The sequence below is a fragment of the Artemia franciscana genome, chromosome 20 (genome assembly GCF_032884065.1).
Source record: "Artemia franciscana chromosome 20, ASM3288406v1, whole genome shotgun sequence".
NCBI classification, from domain to species: domain Eukaryota; kingdom Metazoa; phylum Arthropoda; class Branchiopoda; order Anostraca; family Artemiidae; genus Artemia; species Artemia franciscana.
In genome coordinates, this window is record NC_088882.1 from 27,416,178 (window position 1) to 27,433,606 (window position 17,429).

A 17,429-nucleotide genomic window follows, 5' to 3' on the forward strand; every position below is an offset into this window, starting at 1 on the left:
TTTAAATTGAAAAAGCAGATCCGTTGGAATCATGGGAATGCGAGGAATAAGAACAGCCTCGCCCTCATAAGGCCCTGTCAAGATTGTGGCCTCTATTAGGTTTTCCATTGTTTTTTTTACGGCAAGTCGCGTGCCATTGCAAAGCTTTGGTGGGTTGATATTTCTTAAAAGTATTATTGGTACGCCTATTTTTAGTTGTAGCACGTGTGGTGGAAACCCTGAAGGATCTATGGAATTTAAAAATTCAGATGGATAATTAACCGCTTCATTTGGTTCCAAAATACAAATTAACTGCGTAAAACTTGCGAATATACAACATTCTTCGCTGTCCAATTGTCGCTGCATATAAATAGATTGTCAGGTTTACCGACCCTCGAACATGCAACGTACAATTGTCCATGGGAAAAACAATCAGTATTAAGATCTATACCACATTTTTCTAATGATTGACCTTGAGCTTTGTTAATGGTGATTGTAAATGCTAATCGAATTGGGAATTGCAATCTTTTAAATTGAAAAGGCAGATCCGTTGGAATCATGGGAATGCGAGGAATAAGAACAGCCTCACCCTCAAAAGGCCCTGTCAAGATTGTGGCCTCTATTAGGTTTTCCATTGTTTTTTTTACGGCAAGTCGAGTGCCATTGCAAAGCTTTGGTGGGTTTATATTTCTTAAAAGTATTATTGGTACGCCTATTTTTAGTTGTAGCACGTGCGGTGGAAACCCTGAAAGATCTATGGAATTTAAAAATTCAGATGGATAATTAACCGCTTCATTTGGTTCCAAAACTGTGTCGACTGACTTGTAAAGGACTGCCTGGTCTCGAATCTTGGTCAAAACAATATTGTTGATTTCGTGGACGTGCGAGATATTTTTGGGTGCGAGAATCTTCACTTAGCCATTTATTATTTTTATAATTTTTTAGAATATTCGGAAATACTTTTTCAATCAATTCATTCTTGGACGTCACTAAATTACAGAAATCAGCAGGTAGTTGTATACGTCCTGAAATTGAGTCTACTGGGAGCTTTCCGTTTCCCATTGCCAGCAATTGATCTGAAAATGTTTGACCAGAGTCATCGTTTTGCAATCGGACACGCATATTTGTAGTTAATTTTAATGTTTTTACGTGTGCCCATAAATTAGAATTTTTCAGGCAAGCATTCATTTCGTCTGCAGGAGTTGATCTAGGTATTATAGGTAATGTTTGCCTGAAATCTCCCGCAAGCAATATTAATGTGCTGCCAAAGGGTTTCGACTTCCCTCGCAAATCTTTCAAGCATTGATCCAGAGCCTCGAGCGATTTTTTGTGTGCCATTGTGCACTCATCCCAAATAATAAGTTTGCATTGCTGCAATACTTTACCCATCCCAGATGATTTGGAAATATTGCACGTGGGAGTTTCTGTAGAATGCAAGTTCAGAGGCAATTTCAAAGCGGAATGAGCAGTTCTTCCACCAGGCAGCAATGTTGTGGCTATTCCGGACGACGCAATTGCCAACGCTATGTCATTTTTTGATCGAATTGATGCCAGAATCAGTTTTATCACAAACGTTTTACCAGTACCTCCTGGCGCATCCAAAAAGAAAATTTCTCCAACGTTGTTATCGACACAATGCATTATCGTATCATAAATGTCTTTTTGTTCCGACGTTAACTTGGAAATGTTATTTTGTACATAAGACAATAGATCACTCGTACTGTAACTTTGTTCACGATCCAATTCTACACATGTCGAAACAGCAGCGATACGGTTAGGTGAAGGCATTCCCAAATCCTGAAGAGGTTTGTTTGCCATACTTACGCACAAATCTTCTATAACAACTAAAGTGTAGTTATAAATTTCTGATGTAAAATCAAAAGTCATATCTGACGTCTCTAACTGTTTTCGATGGAGTATATCTTCGGACATTTTTGACTTATATTTTTCCCATAACTCTGTAGGAGCTGATGGAGAGCAAGTTGTTAAAATGATGCCAAACAATGCACGAATTTGACTTGGGGTTGACGTTTCGCACGCGTCATTGATGCAGTTATCCCAGTGTTGGTCATTCTCCAATAAATTCAGAGCTTGGCATGCACTACGGTAAGTGTCATGTATAGTACCATTTACAGTCCTCAAATACTCAAAGGATGTCGGACCGGGTACATTCACCAAAAGCAGGCGTAGAAAGAAGCATTCATGTTGATTGGGGTGAACGGTGTAGAGTCTTCCTATCGTGGTATCTTTGAAGATGGTAGGTTGGCCGTCGACTGACTTGCCCTGTTTTCGACGTTCAAATACTTTATTTTTAGTATTCCACGTGTAATACGAAGGCACTTCAGTATACAGCAGTTTTTTTGCAAAAGAATCATTTTTGCAAAGCGAAAAAAAAGCTGTTAATGTTGTATCCGGTCGATTCAGGACTCTTTGTTGCACGTTGGTTTCCGTGAAATAAACACGTTGACCATTCTGTAAATGTACCGCTAAGTGAATAACAGCTGGACTACGTTCATGTATCGGAAATGAAAGAATTCGCCAAACAGCTTCATTACTGCTTATGTATCTTCCAGCCTGATATTGTACGATTTCATCGAAATCTTTGATTTCGGGCTGCAAGCCAAAAACTGCCATGTCACTGCCTTTGTTGACGTATTTACATATGTATTTGATTGCCTTTACGGAGTTACAGTATTCAACGTTTATGTGTGCATTAAATGTTTTTGATAATAATGGGGAATATGGAACAACCCACTGGTTATCTACTTCGATGGTGGTACCGTTACGCTTCTTTATTATTGCTGTTTTACCGCCATCTTCAGTAGATCTTCTTCTATATTGTGGGTAACCATCATTGCCAGTAATTGTGTTTGATACTAAAAGTCGAGGATATTGCTTTGTGCACCTTCCTTTGGCCATGCATGGTGAATTTTCGTTCAGTGCACCGCAAGGTCCATGTATCATATTTTTTACAATAATATCATGGAACCCCTTATCGACATTTTTATCAGGTATTTCAGCGTCACCGTCAAAGCAAAAATGACGACAACTAATTTCATGACGTCAGTGGACACAGAAACATGACGTCACCTGATCCACAGACAGACACACAGACAGACAACTTATTTTTATATATATAGATATACTAGCTGTTGGGGTGGCGCTTCGCGCCACCCCAACACCTAGTTGGTGGGGGCGCTATACAGTACACAGCAGTATGAGGGGTGGTTGTCATGTTAGCTGGAATAGTTAGATTCGTTGACTATGTTTATGTGTTGTACATAAAATAATTGTCATTAATGTGATACACATATAACACCTAATTGTAGAAAGAAGACGTGTGAAAAGTCATGTTAAAAAACAAACAAAATAGGTGGTTTTCTATTTGTTATACCATTGTACCTGATGAAACTGAATAAAAAAAACATGGTTTTTCAGCTGAAATTAAAGAGCAGTATTAAAATTTAAAACGGCCAGAAATTATTCCGTATATGAGGGGATTTCCCCCTCCTCAATAACTTGCTCTTTACCCTAAAATTTGGCTTTTGTCCCAATTCTTTGAGAATGACTACTGAAAATCCCCCCCCCCCAATTTGATTAGATTAAGGAGCTGTTTTTATAAGTTCAAAAAATCTAGTGTTAAAAGCAAAGTATTGAGGAGGGAACAACCCCACTCAAATACAGAATAATTTCTGTTCACTTTAAGTTTTTATGTTGGTCCTTATTTTCAGCTGAAAAAACTTCGTCTTTTTTTTTTAAATTCTGATCGTTTTTCAAATAATGGTGGGAAATCCGGTTCCCCTCCATGGACAATTCCTTCCCTCCGAGTAAAGTTTTACCCACATAAATACTCACCTTCCTGAAAGTTCCTCTTGGATAGTTCCATCATCGCTGAAAATTTCCTCCGGAAAAGTTTTTGGCAAACAGTTCGCCTGAAAAAATTCCCCTTTGCATACTGTCATTTGAAAAAAAACCTATCTGTTTTTAAAATCATGCCAGAAATCCCCTTCCGTCTAAGTTCTTACCCAGAAACCCCTCACCCTCCAGGAAAATTGATCCAGCGGAAAATTTTTCCATGGACAATTTTTGTCCATGGAACATGGACAAAAATTGTTTCGGAAAAAAAAAAATTCCGAAACTTTTCCGGAGGAAATTTTTAGCGATGATGGAACTATCCAAGGGCTGTGCTCAGCAATACAAAAATATATAAGAGGAAACAACTTACAACAGGATAAAATCAATGAAACTAAAATGAAAAAATTTCAAATTTCATTCTAATTTGTTTCCCACTGTCTTGAGAAATTCCTTATTGTTCTTCTTGTTTTTGGTGTTTGTGATGGAAAGGCAGTGTGGTCTTCGTCGTTATTTATCTCTCCCTTAAAAATGCCTTTATATTTCCCAATAACAAATACTATACGTGAATAGTGGACAATTTTCGTAATTTACAGCGGTCTCCCCAGGGGCTGGTTGCCCTGGGAGGGGGGGGCTAGTTGTTTTCTAATCTCTTTGGTCATTTAAAAGGGCTCTAGAACTTTTGATTTCTGATCATTTGAACCTTCTCCCAGTTTTCTGGCATCACTGGTTTGATGCAATTACACCTAGGGAAAATAAACAAACAAACAAATAAACACGTATCCGTGATCTTTCATCAGGCAAAAAATGAAAAATTCCATATTTTTGTATTTGGAAGCCGGAAACATTGCAAGCAAATTTTTCTGACATGCTTAATCTGATGGCGTGACTTCCTTTAAGATAGCTTGACCTTTTGGGGTTCCCCCTCTCTTTTTTTCACGATTGTTAAAACATTTCTCAGGCTCGTAACTTTTGCTAGGTAATATTAAAATCAATGATCTTTATATATTTGAATCAGCCTAAAAATTCAATTCTTTTGATACATCGCTTGTTATCAAAAACCTCTTTTATTAGAGTTTCGGTTGCTATTCATCTGCGTCGTTCCCTACTTATCAGTTTGTTACCATGAACTGTTTGATGTCTTATTTACTGAAAATAGCATGCTAATTTTATAAATGGTAAAGCAATGAAGACAAGCTAAAAATTGTTAAAAGTGACGAAAAGGAGGATGCCTTCGACTTGGTATCAATATGAAAGAATCACCATTTCAGTTTCCAAAAACATGGCACCATATCTTATGTTTATTATATTCCATTATTATTATATTCTGTTGTTTATTGTTTCATTGAAAAAAACAAACAAACTGAACTGTATTAATAGATTCGTTCATCGTGGAAATATATGTATATTATTCAAGGTCGTACCCTGGGGGGGGGGTGTAAGGGGTTTGACCCCCCCCCCCGAGATGTTTGTCTGACTCATAAAAACGTAACAAAAATGGATATAAACAAACCCTTTTGAGTTTTTGTGTAATCACCCTCCCCCCCCGAAAAAATCCTTGAGTAAAGCCCCCCCCCTCCCGAAAAAAATTTCATAGGTACTGCCCTGACATTATGGTTTTCATAAAATAATTATGAAAATAGTGATTAAGACCAAACTGAAATGACCTCCTTTTTGGTTTTGTATAAAAAAGATTTATTTAATGGCTAGAAATCCCAATATTTTTTTGGGTCCAAAACTATTCCCAAATGCAGAGAAGAATCACTTCTCAGGCTTCATGTAAATATAATCGAAACAACAGTTTGATTCCCCAGTGCTCTTTATTGTATTTCACAAACCGCGTAAATCAGTTTGATTTTTCTTTTAATGATACGTGGTTTGAACAGGCAATTAGGCATGGGATACAAAATTGCAGCACAGTTACTGGCTGAGACTGGGGTAACATGGTGTCACAAGAAGTCATTTTAGTTTTAATTCAATTGAAGTTATTTTTTCTTTTATTTCTGTTCTAAATTATTAAAAAAAAAAAATTGGAGCTGAAAGTCAGTCCTGTTAAATGCATCCCTCTTTCAATGGTTTACACAAAGGCGGAGTATTTCTCTGTATATTATAAAATGTGTACTGCTACTACTTTAGTTCTGATTTGTTCGACACATTTTTGGTTTGCCAAATATTATACAATTGACTTGTGCTGATGATATTTTGGTTATCATTTTGTTCAAAGTTCTCTTTGTCTAAAATGATTGAAACTGTTTTGTAAAAATGGCTTAATTTTGAATATTGAAAAGTGTTAATGTTTGTTTTTGAATTCGCATAATATTCCATCATCTCTTCTTTTGTCTGGAGTATTTACGTTTGTTTGTGGCATCTTTTACAGGGCCACAAATCTCCCTTTGTTAAAACCTGGCAAGGGTGTATTTCAAGGTTGTTGACCAAAAGAGCTTCAAAACAGTTTTTCAGAATAGCTGTCATGGTTTGCTGTTATTTCCTGGTCTATTTTTTTGTTTTGATTTAGTGCTTTAGTTTTGACGCCTCATCTACTATCTACTATGATCTACAGCCTTATCTACTATGATCTGTCTACATTTATCAACTGTTCTCGTTTAGCTTTCTTGTGCAATTTCCTAACTTGAAACATAGTTGCCGTAACCTTTATCTGTTGGCTCACTGCCTTGGGACAGTAGCTTGCTTTATAACGACCTCCATCTTCAGCTGTAAGAAAAATCATAAAACTCAAGCAAGGAAATGCAAAACATTTTAATTGTAAAGAAATGTAATAGTTTTCTTGACCATCCTGGTCTATCATTTTAGGTCAAGCAAAGAACAGGGCCAAGGTGTAACCTCTTGTGTTTTCTCTTTAAACTTATCACATGTATGCCCTTATGTGCAGCTGTCAGCAATTGAGATGACTTTAGAAATATCACCTTATATACCTGAGCAGAGTGACTTTTTCTGCCCGTGACGCAGGTGCAAAGGCAATCAGTACTCTAGTTTGCAAGTTAATAAATAATATTGTGTCCTGTTTATTTAGTTTAACTCGCTCTGCTGTCTACCGAGATTGAATCCAATCTAGAGAGAACTTTCTGTATGTTTTGTTCGAATACCCATCTGATTAGGGATTCTGGCACTTTAAAATATCCAGGATACAAAAAACCAAGCAAACTTTTGGGCTGTTGCTAATCGTCACTCCCCCCCCCCTTAAATTTAATCAACCGTCTTAAATCCTAAACAAGAAGATGGTATACTTAACATCGAATAGTTCATACCAACTACAATAGATGTTCTAGATAATACCAACGAGCTGAAAGGAGATTCATTGTGGCTCATGTACCCCCTCCCCCTTCAAAAGAAAACAGAATTCATTGACTGGAAATAAAAGAATCGTCTCCAAGGTATCAAATATTAAAATAAGTTTATAACCTACATGATAAAGTGTTAGCAAGAGTTACTGGACAACTATAATTGTAGTTCCAGCTGATTAAAATACTTTTTTATCTTTTTTTTTTATTTTTATAATTTGCTTATAGTGTTGGTTTCTGTATGTAATGTTGCTGTTTTGTGTGGTTTCTCTTTTTACTCTGCTTTTTAGAAGCGCATGTGTAGTGAATTTATAAGTAAATTGTTGCTATCATTAAATCCCCACGCACAACTATTATTGTTTAGTTCTTGGTAGCATGTGGATTCCTTTTTATTATTGTAACATAGATATACATAAATGTGCAATAATTACGTGATAATTATGTGTATTATACATATATAAAGTATTTATCATGTTTCATTCATGTTTGAATAATCTGCAACTCAATTATTTCAGTGTCAAATGATTCAGTTCGAATATCAATGGATAAAGGGATCCAGGTGGGATACCAGCGTCGAAACAAGGAAATAGCCCAATGGGCAAAAAGGAAGAGACGCAATATCAAGCGAGATGAGCTGCTGAGCTTTTTGGCTGGAAAACCCCCTCCACCACCGCATTCGTCTTCCAGGTTAGTTATGATGATTTAAATATGCTAAGATTGCTATTGAATAGTTTTTATTGTTCAACCAATTTCCACGTTTCTTATTAGGTATTTTTCTTGTTTCAGAAATTTCTGATTACATTCATTTCTTCACAAGATGCTTTCTTCCTGCAAATCCATTAGTCATATTCTATTGTCAATACAGTAAATCCAGACAGTGAAAAAAGTATCAAAAAGTAAGGTGTGAGTGACAATTTCGGGTGTGTACTCTGTATTGAATGATATTGTATGGCTTTTTTCGATGCTTCTTATCTCCTGTTGTGTTAATGAAAAATTATTGCAAAACTTACGTAGGTTATAAAATTTGCTAGGCTATAATTTCCTCGAGGTCACCCTGCAGTGCTGTTTGAAGTCACGGTTCTGGTTAGATAAACTCGTAAGAGGTCAACCCTGACGCCACTATTTGATCACATAAGCAGGAATTCCCGTCGGGGATAAGGATGGAGGAAGGAGCTGATGGCGGAACGGAGACCCTAAACCATGTCAAGTCGTAACAAATGAAAATCTTGTTGTCTCTGACTTGGGAAATGATCACTCTTTGAAAGAGTGTAAAGGAAGAGGCTTCGAATAAGTTGTGATGAAGGAGGAGTGTGCATAACTGTTTTGCTTCTTAGAAAACATGGGCACTCTTCAAAGAAACAAAAAATGTATAGATAAATGAAACATTTGGAAAATTAGAATTACCGTATTAAAAAGTAATAATCGTGATGATAGACAATGATCCTCAGACAAGTAAGGTGAAAATAAATGTTAGGGCTCAAAATGTATTTTTTCGGCTGTATTATCTTCCCTTTTCAAGATATGTTTGTGTTGCTTCTTCCTCTCTCCCAACTAATATCAGATCTATATATATATATATATATATAGTAATTGCTAAACGTGCTAAAATTCAATTTTTTTTTATGCAATTCCCATGTGTTTTGTAGTCGTCCGCTCTTTCTGAAATAAAGTCGAGGAGCTGGAAATCACACTCATACAAATCACATCGACGTGGCTGGGTCGTGCACAATGTGGTCCTTATCAGACTCGTGCACGGTTATTTCCTGGTATGATGTTTATCTGCTCCCAAGGTCAAATAAGGACAAAGCCGTTGGGAGTTATGGTGGCGGTGCAGATTTTCTGTGTAAGTTTGAGGTACCCTATTGAGTCCAACATATACCATTACCTAGGAGACCAAAGTTCAAAATTCTGTGGCTTTGGCCAAATCTACAATACCTACCAAAGTATCGTCAATTATCTTTGACATAGTCTACTACCCGCCAAGGGTGTTGTTCCAAGAGGAATTGTACTTTACCTGGAGTTTTCGTTTGACTACCTAAAATGCGGACTCCCAAAGCTGTCATTAAAATCCTGGGTGACTTTAATGATTTAGAGGCTTTTTATGATTTAGAGGCTTACCTACGTAAGTCGTGCAGGTCCCAACACACCAAAAGAAAGTACTTGAGCTTATCTTTACCATTATTAAGGTATTGTGTAAGCCTTCTACTGTCTCCTTGCTATTGGCATGACTGAGTTCCTTACTACAATACGGAATACCAAACACACACATTGCCGAAAGCTGTAACTTTTTCGTCTTAAAACAAAATCTCGTGATAATTTCTCCTTTTTTAGAATTCTTTATGGCTTTTGAGATCTTTAAATTATTGCTGTTCTGCTTAGAAGAAAGCGAGATTTATGAGCTGACAGTATGGTTTCATACGATCCTTTCATAAGATCTTATTTTCCAGGGCAAACACTTTAAGTAAGTAGAGAAAAGGAACCAACATGGTTTTGACATGAAGCTGCGTTTTCCTCAGGCAACTGTGGACTGCTTGTGTTTATAATAGTAGAATAGTCCCATGTCAATTGAGCATTTCTTGGTACTTATTGAAGCCTAAGATTTGGCTATCATTAATTACCAATTGTTTATTTTATTTTTATCATAATCACCGTTAACTAAATGTTTAACCCAACTCATTGATCATCGAAACTATGCCTTCTTTATTAGTTCAGGAATACTCAGTAGTTCAATTAGTAGCCCAATTATGTAGCCCAATGAGTTGTTCCCAAGTATTTAATTTTATTTTGGTTATAATCGACGTTAATTAAAGGTTTCGCACAACTAAATGGGTAATCGAAAATGTACCTTCTTTATCAGTTCAGTATAGTAATAAAGAGTATACTTAATTAAAAATTGAAACAAAACTGTATCGTTTTGGAATTATTCTCTTTTTATTAAAAGATACTGTGGAATTGATACTTCTTTAGAACCACTAAAAATAACACATGGCGGGTCATAATAGTGGATGTATCCTTATTTTGAGTAAGCTTACTTGTCCAACCTAAGCTCTAAGAACGTTTTCCTTTTCTCTGTCAGTGAAAATTTAAGACACGAATGAAGGTGTTCTCTGTTTCATTGATATTCTTTGTCCCCAACTAACGATAGTCATCATCAGCTCACTGGAAATATTGACTTTTAGACGGTGAGTATTTTTAAAAAGCTGGAGTTTCCATTTTATACTTGGGATAGAAATTATCTGAATAAATAATGCACCTTAGCCAAATGCCATGTTTAAAAAAAAACAAAAAACTTAATACCAGTTCTGAATTACGTTTTAACCCTATAGAGGCAATTGTTGTAGAAAAACAACACCGTACTTTTCGAGCTTAGACTGCCATCTTGCTGCAAAAAACATTGTTTTTAGCAGCATCTTTTGATGGTGCAGAAAGATGGCATTCGATGGATGCCTTCGGGGAGCTGCTGTGTGACACGTAGTTTAAGGAGTGAGTCACCGAACCAAGGGATAAGAAATAAAAGAATGAAAAGTTAGGCATTTTCTAAGCTAGAAACTGGAAACAAAACGAAAGGTTGGAGACTCCTGGCATATCCTATGTGTATAAAATATATACTATTTTGAATTACTGTAGATGAAATTGATGATTTGTTAAAGAATTCGGATCAGTAGCAAGATACATGTCATTGTGGTGTAAATATATCGGACGATCGTGGCTCAAAATTGTGAAACGAACAACTAAATAAGACAAACAAAAAGGATGAAAAAAAGTGTAATTTTATATCGGCTACTATATAGGAGGGTCCCTCCTACATAATAGCTCACACCACCCTTCAGAGGTGAAGGGACCTTGGTAGGCAGGGTGTGTCAGATTTCTTTTTTTTTCTTTATAGAGGGAGATATCTTACGGCAGACTAAGAAAATGAGCTCAAAAACGCCAAACTGACGCAGAAAAGGCAGGCAAGTATATTTTTGACATTCCAGAAGAGATGTTGTCGGACTTGTTGGATGATGATGATCCAGACTTCCTTTTTCCAGAAGATCCTATCAATGATCCTGATGCATACTTGTTGCCTCTTCTGGACAATCGCCACTTCTTTTTGGAAAAGGATGACGTGGAGGCTAGCCGTGAACCCAGCAACGATGACTCGGGGGAAACTTCACCCTCTTGTCAGCAATCGGTAGCAGCAAGTACTGAAAAATCCAAGAAGAAATCGAAAGTCCAAGAAAAATTCGGCTGGAGAAAAGTAGAGATAGAAAAAGTTGACCTATCTTGGAAAGGAAAACCTCGCCAAGGTCCAGGCATCTTGGGGACTCCACTCAAATACTTCCCAAAATTTTTTGACAATGAACTTATTGAGCTGATAGTTGATTAAAGTAATGTCTTTGCACTTCAAACTATGGGATGCAGCCTCTGCTTCAATGTCGAACAGCTAAAAGTTTTCATGAGCATTATTCTATTATTGGGGGTGATAAAAGTTCCCTATTATTGAATGTATTGGGAAGTAGCTACTAGATACCCTGCAATTGCCGACTAGATGGGCCGACAAAGGTTTGGCAAGATTAACTATTTTCTCCATTTCAACGGCAACAACAAAGCTTGTAGAACAAGGATTTGATAAGATATACAAGATTTAGAGAGAGAGAGAGAGATCGGTATATTTAAAAACTGTCGTAGCATAGCTAAATTCAGTTTTTTTTTTTTACAAAATCATACTTTTAAACAAAAATCACACACTACAACTCAGCATTGAAAATTGATGTGGAGAAAGGCACAAATGAGTTGGCGTAACGATTAGTCCGTACTTTAGGGGGTAGAAGTTAATTTTGTATCCAAGTTCGGCTATTGGGATGGGCTGGTTTTGGGAAAGGAGTGATCGGTGGCTCTTATTGGCTAGGACGGATTTTCCAAATTACGTCTGGTGAGTACCTTACCTGAGAAAATGACCTACAAGATTTACTTTGACATCTTGAAATGATTAGATAACGACATGGTTTGCTTGACTTTGACATATGCAGGAATAACGCCACAGGATACGTGCAGACGCTGGAACGTTAAGGATATATTCGGGGTTGAATTTTCAAGGCCAGCCATTGTTTATGAGTACAACCGTCATATGGGTGGCAAAGATTTATTACAGATGTTGGTAGAGACGTGCCGAACTCATCTTTGGACACGAAAATGGTGTATGAGAATCTTCTGGTGGCTTATTGACACATCAGTCTGCAACTGTTCGTTTCTTCCAGCTCAGACGTCAAAACACTTACTTCAAGGACAAACAAACCGATCATCTTGAGAGCCTTCAGGTCTGAAGTTGCAGCAGGGTTGTATGCCTTGGTACGTGTGATGTCCCAACGTAAACGCGGTAGACCATCCGCAGATGTTGAAGAAAGTCCCAGCCCCATTCGAAGTCGCAATCGAGTCCAACCGGCAACATCTGCTCATGCCGATGGATTTGATCACTGGCCAAAAAAACTGAGAAGCAGGGCCGCTGCAAACAGTGCAAATCAGGATGTGCCACTTTTGAGTCCGAGAAATGTGAACTTCCACTGTGCCATAATGACAAAACCAATTGTTTTAAAGCCTTCCACAGCAAATAAAAATGCCCTGTTTGTATATACTTGAAAGGAGAATGTCATATTTTTACAACGGGGTTTAAAATTGACAATTGCAATTAAAATTGCAAATTGAAAAATTGATAGTGCAAAAACTTCTTTTTGTCAATAGTCTGACCTAGAGATTGCATGGGAGGTCCTGGAGATTTCTCCTTGTCTTTGCTCCTATAGTGGCCTGTCTAGGGTTAAAAGCCGTTGAATAATTTTAAATTTCTTTGGTAGGATTCATCGATCTAAGAATAGTCCAACTCAAAGCCGAGAAGCACTAGAGTCAGGTGTTGAAAGTTTTGCATCTGCGAGATGGACTGCTCCATCTGATACAAATCTTCAGACATCTAAAGAAGCCTTGAGCTTGGCTACTGGTATGTTATCTTTATGGTTTTTCCGACCTTTGTCTGGCTTTTATTATGTGGATATAGAAATTAACTAGGTTCATTATAATCACAAAAAAGGAGATTTGCAAGTGTATGAATTTCTGAATCTTTGATCCCATATAAACTAGGAAGAAGAGGATAGAGACTAGTTTTGGGTCTTGGGGCACCGCCCAGCCAGTTTGAGTCGATTCTAGTCAACTCTGTACAATTTTAAGCATCGTTGAATGCATGCTGTATAATTTGAATTTTGTATGCTATTAACTCATTTTTTTATGTTTAAAGATTTGTTTTAAATTCCATTAGAGTAGTAACAGGGTGGTACAGACTAGCAGTTCACGGAGGTCCATCGTTTTCACGATCATTAAAAAATACCCATGCCGGAACAACCAATACCACAGACTTAGCAAACGCACTTGGGGATTAACGCACTATTTCTACTTTTTTCTGCCAGTTCTTTAGTTTATGCAACGGTGGTTACATGGTATTTAGTGGTAGTTTATATTGTTCAATTTACTACTTATTAAATAATTACTAATTAAATAAGCAAATAAAAGTTTGCTGATTTAAAGTGATTGTTTTGTTTTTGAGTTTATTTCTTATCAACAATTGGTTTAAAACTCAGGATAAAGCAAATAAAAAAACAAACAAAAACAACAATAATCTTTTGTGTATAACTTAACGTTTGTCCTGTCCTATCAGGGGGGAGAGGGGCTGGTATAGAATTACAATTGTTAGGATTATTGTATTTGGAGAGAACGTGGAATATAGGTCTCAGATGGTTTTTTTTTTTTATCTGATTTCCTAATCTGATCCAATTTGATCGATTAGTCCTATCTAGTCAGTTCCCTCTTCTGAGCTAAACATTAAAACAAAGAAAATTGTACCTTCATTACGTTCAGAAAATTATATTCTGATCAATTTTCAGTGTTCCCTAAGTTTGAGCTGCATCCGAACCCCATAAACATCCTATCTCTTCTCATCTCCCTACCATTTAATGGAGGCGGATATACCCCTGAGCTTTTTTTTTAAAAAAGGTTATTTATTTACTTGCTAAAAAAATGACAACTCTTACTATCAGTAAAGTTTTATTTAGCTTGGAAAGCTGGGATACAGTTAAGTTGGAAACAACTCCGGAAACCAATCAAAAAGAGTTTTCTAAATAAAATCAAGTAATTTTTTTTATTTTATTATATAGTTTAGGACTGACATCAGACAAAAAAAGCCTGTCATATATTAACAATTGAAACCAGAACTTAGTTCTTGCCTAATGGGACCAAGTTAGGGCGCCCCTTTGGAGCCCTAAGCTATATAAAAATTGCCTGATATTTATTAAATTGTCCTCATTTCAAGTTGAAAGCAGTGAGATAACATAAAAAGTAATGAAAACTTACAAAATCTGTGAACCTATGTATAATGCTGGGGGTGGGGCGCTTGATAGAGTCAATCTGAAAGCAACCAAGAAAGTCAGTTCAAAATAAGTTTTCTGGAGGTAATGAAAGGTGATATTTTTTTTATTATAACGTTAAGTTCAGAAGAGGGGATCAACTAGACTGGGTTAATATATCCTACAGAATAGAAAAAAGTGCACATCAAATACCATTTTAATTACATCTTCCTCCCCTCGCCCCTAACAGGACCAGCTGTAACCGTAAGCAATATAAAAAAAGTAATCTTTGATTAAAAAAAAAGAATCCATATAACGTTAGGCAATATATAAAGGATTGCTGATTTTATCAGCAAACCTCTCACTTTAGGCTAGAGCATTATCTGGCCCTATTAGGAAGTGGGATTAAATGCAACGAAAATAATTCTCGGGAATATTATAGAACTAGAAATCCAGTAATATATATATATATATATATATATATATATATATATATATATATATATATATATATATATATATATATATATATATATATATATATACATATATATATATATATATATATATATATATATATATATATATATATATATATATATATATATATATATATATATATATATATATATATATATATATATGTATATATTCTTTTCTGTTTCTATCTGATTTCTGTTTCTTAAGCAAAAACAACCATGTATCATCTTATTATCTACCCCTATGTAACTAAAGTTGAAATTCCGTATGGATTTACCAACACAGGCATGAATGTCTCTTGAGTTATTCTGTCTATTTAATCAAAAATTTCCTTCTAAATAGTCTATCTTCTGCTTACATACCCCAAGCCTGGTTAATCAGAGTATTCGAGTAATAAATGGCTAAACATGTAGCTATAATTATTGTTGTATTCGCCGGGGATCAGTAGCAGATAAATTAGTTTTGCAAACTTTACTTGGTCTGTTTTTAAAAAAGGTGGTTGCCGCTTGTTCCTCTTATTATCCGAGCGTGGCAACGAAAAAGAGAATTTAAGCAACTGAAAACATCTCAATATGCTAATCTCTGTTAGCTAGCATTCGATTTGAAATTACAAGGAATTGCTAAGTTCAGGAAGATTAATTTAAGATAAAGAGATTGTCAAATGAAATGATTTCTCCCTTATCACAAGCTATCGTTTCTTCAGATGTTGGATAATGGTCACCAGAAAAATCATAGAAAATCTCGGTTTTTTAATTTGAATAAACCAAAGATGGAACCAAGGGCCAAAAAATGTTTTAATTTTGATGTCCTTGGTATTTAAAACATGCATTATTAAAAAAAAACGTTCTGAAAGTAAATAATTTTTTTTTAATTGCAAGTAAGGAGCGACATTAAAACTGAAAACGAGCAGAAATTATTCCGTATATGAAAGGGGTACGGGTTATGTGGGTACGGGTTAATGGTTCATTGTAAAAGCTCTATTCACTTTCGTATATTGAAATTCTGTCTTTCTCTGTTTCTTTGTATACATAGGTGTAATGATAATAATAAGATAATTTATTTATAACCCACAAAATCTGTACAGGAAGGATTAAAATGCGGAGTAAAAAAGAGGTTAATAATACACGTGAGAAATGCAAAACATACAAACCGAAAAATATTAACTATAGAGAAAAATTTAACAAGACGATCATAAAGAGAAAGTCGATCAAGAGCAGTACTATTACGTAGTAATAATGTAATGATAGTAATAGTGTAATAATGAGATGCATATAGAGAGCATAGATTCTATACATACTATAGATAGCACAGCATACATTCTCTTAAATCTTATGGATATTTTAGCTCAAACATACCAAACAGAAGTCATTGCAATTTTTTTTTACCTGATTTGTGTAAAGATTCCACTCTCATTCTAGCTGTATGAATTTTTGCCCATGAGTGTATCGTTGAAAAAATTTGCCCAGAAATTAGTTGAAAAATTTTTCGATATAGCTTCTGAGCCGGAGTTATGGAGGTCCCTAGGGTACCGCAGAAGTTTTTTTGAGAAAGAGTGAGCAATCATGAAACAACATGAAATGATTATAAAAGAAATATGAGAGATACATGTTATGGATTGGTCACTGAATCCCTGACACATGTAATTTATTTCAAGCACCCTGAAAGGGTACAGAAGATAAGGAGTCTAACCCAGCAGAAGACAGAGGCTAAGAAAGCTTTTCAAGGGGGGTGGGTTAGTAGTTAAAACTCTGATTTTTTTTTACGCCTTAATCTCTGCACATTAAAAAACTTTCTTTAACTTTTCTAATGGTCCATGGATGGGACTTCAGGATAATCTTTCTTGCAAATAAGAATAGATAAATGATATACCGCATATAATGTATAATATAATATTGAATATAATAATAACCAACTAATGCACCACAAAAAAACCATAGAGTAAGTATTAGTAAATATTCCATATTAAAAAATGGAATTTTGATACCAATAGTTACATCAAAATAATCGTATTTTTAAGTTGATTCTAAATATATAAGTTTCATCAAGTTTAATTTTACCTTTCAAAAGTTAAGGGTCTGAGAAAATTCGCCTTATTTTAGAAAATAGGGGGAAACACCCCCTAAAAGTAATAATCTTAACGAAAATATGCCATCAGATTCAGCATATCAGAGAACCCTATTGTGGAAGTTTCAAGCTCCTATCTACAAAAATGTGGATTTTGTATATTTTTTTCCCAGAAGACAGATCACGATGCTTGTTTATTTTTTTTTATTTTTTTTTTCAGGGGTGATCGTATCGACCCAGTGGTCCTAGAAGGGTCACGAGAGGGCTCATTCTAACGGAAATTAAAAGTTCTAGTGCCCTTTTGAAGTGATCAAAAAATTGGAGGGCACCTAGGCCCCCTTCCACGCTCTTTGTCCCCCGAAGTCCCTGGATCATAATTCTGAGATAG

General features: G+C 35.8%; 1 protein-coding gene across 2 annotated transcripts in view; it reads left to right on the forward strand.

Annotated features, from left to right (window-relative positions):
• Nucleotides 1-17,429, forward strand: part of LOC136039983 (HUWE1-associated protein modifying stress responses-like) — a 38,525-nt gene that overhangs the window by 16,983 nt on the left and 4,113 nt on the right. For both annotated transcript variants that reach the window (XM_065724047.1, XM_065724045.1), the window contains exons 3-4: nt 7,646-7,817; nt 12,962-13,101. In XM_065724047.1, coding sequence (XP_065580119.1) covers nt 7,646-7,817; nt 12,962-13,101 — 312 coding nt within the window. The remainder of the gene's footprint in view (nt 1-7,645; nt 7,818-12,961; nt 13,102-17,429) is intronic.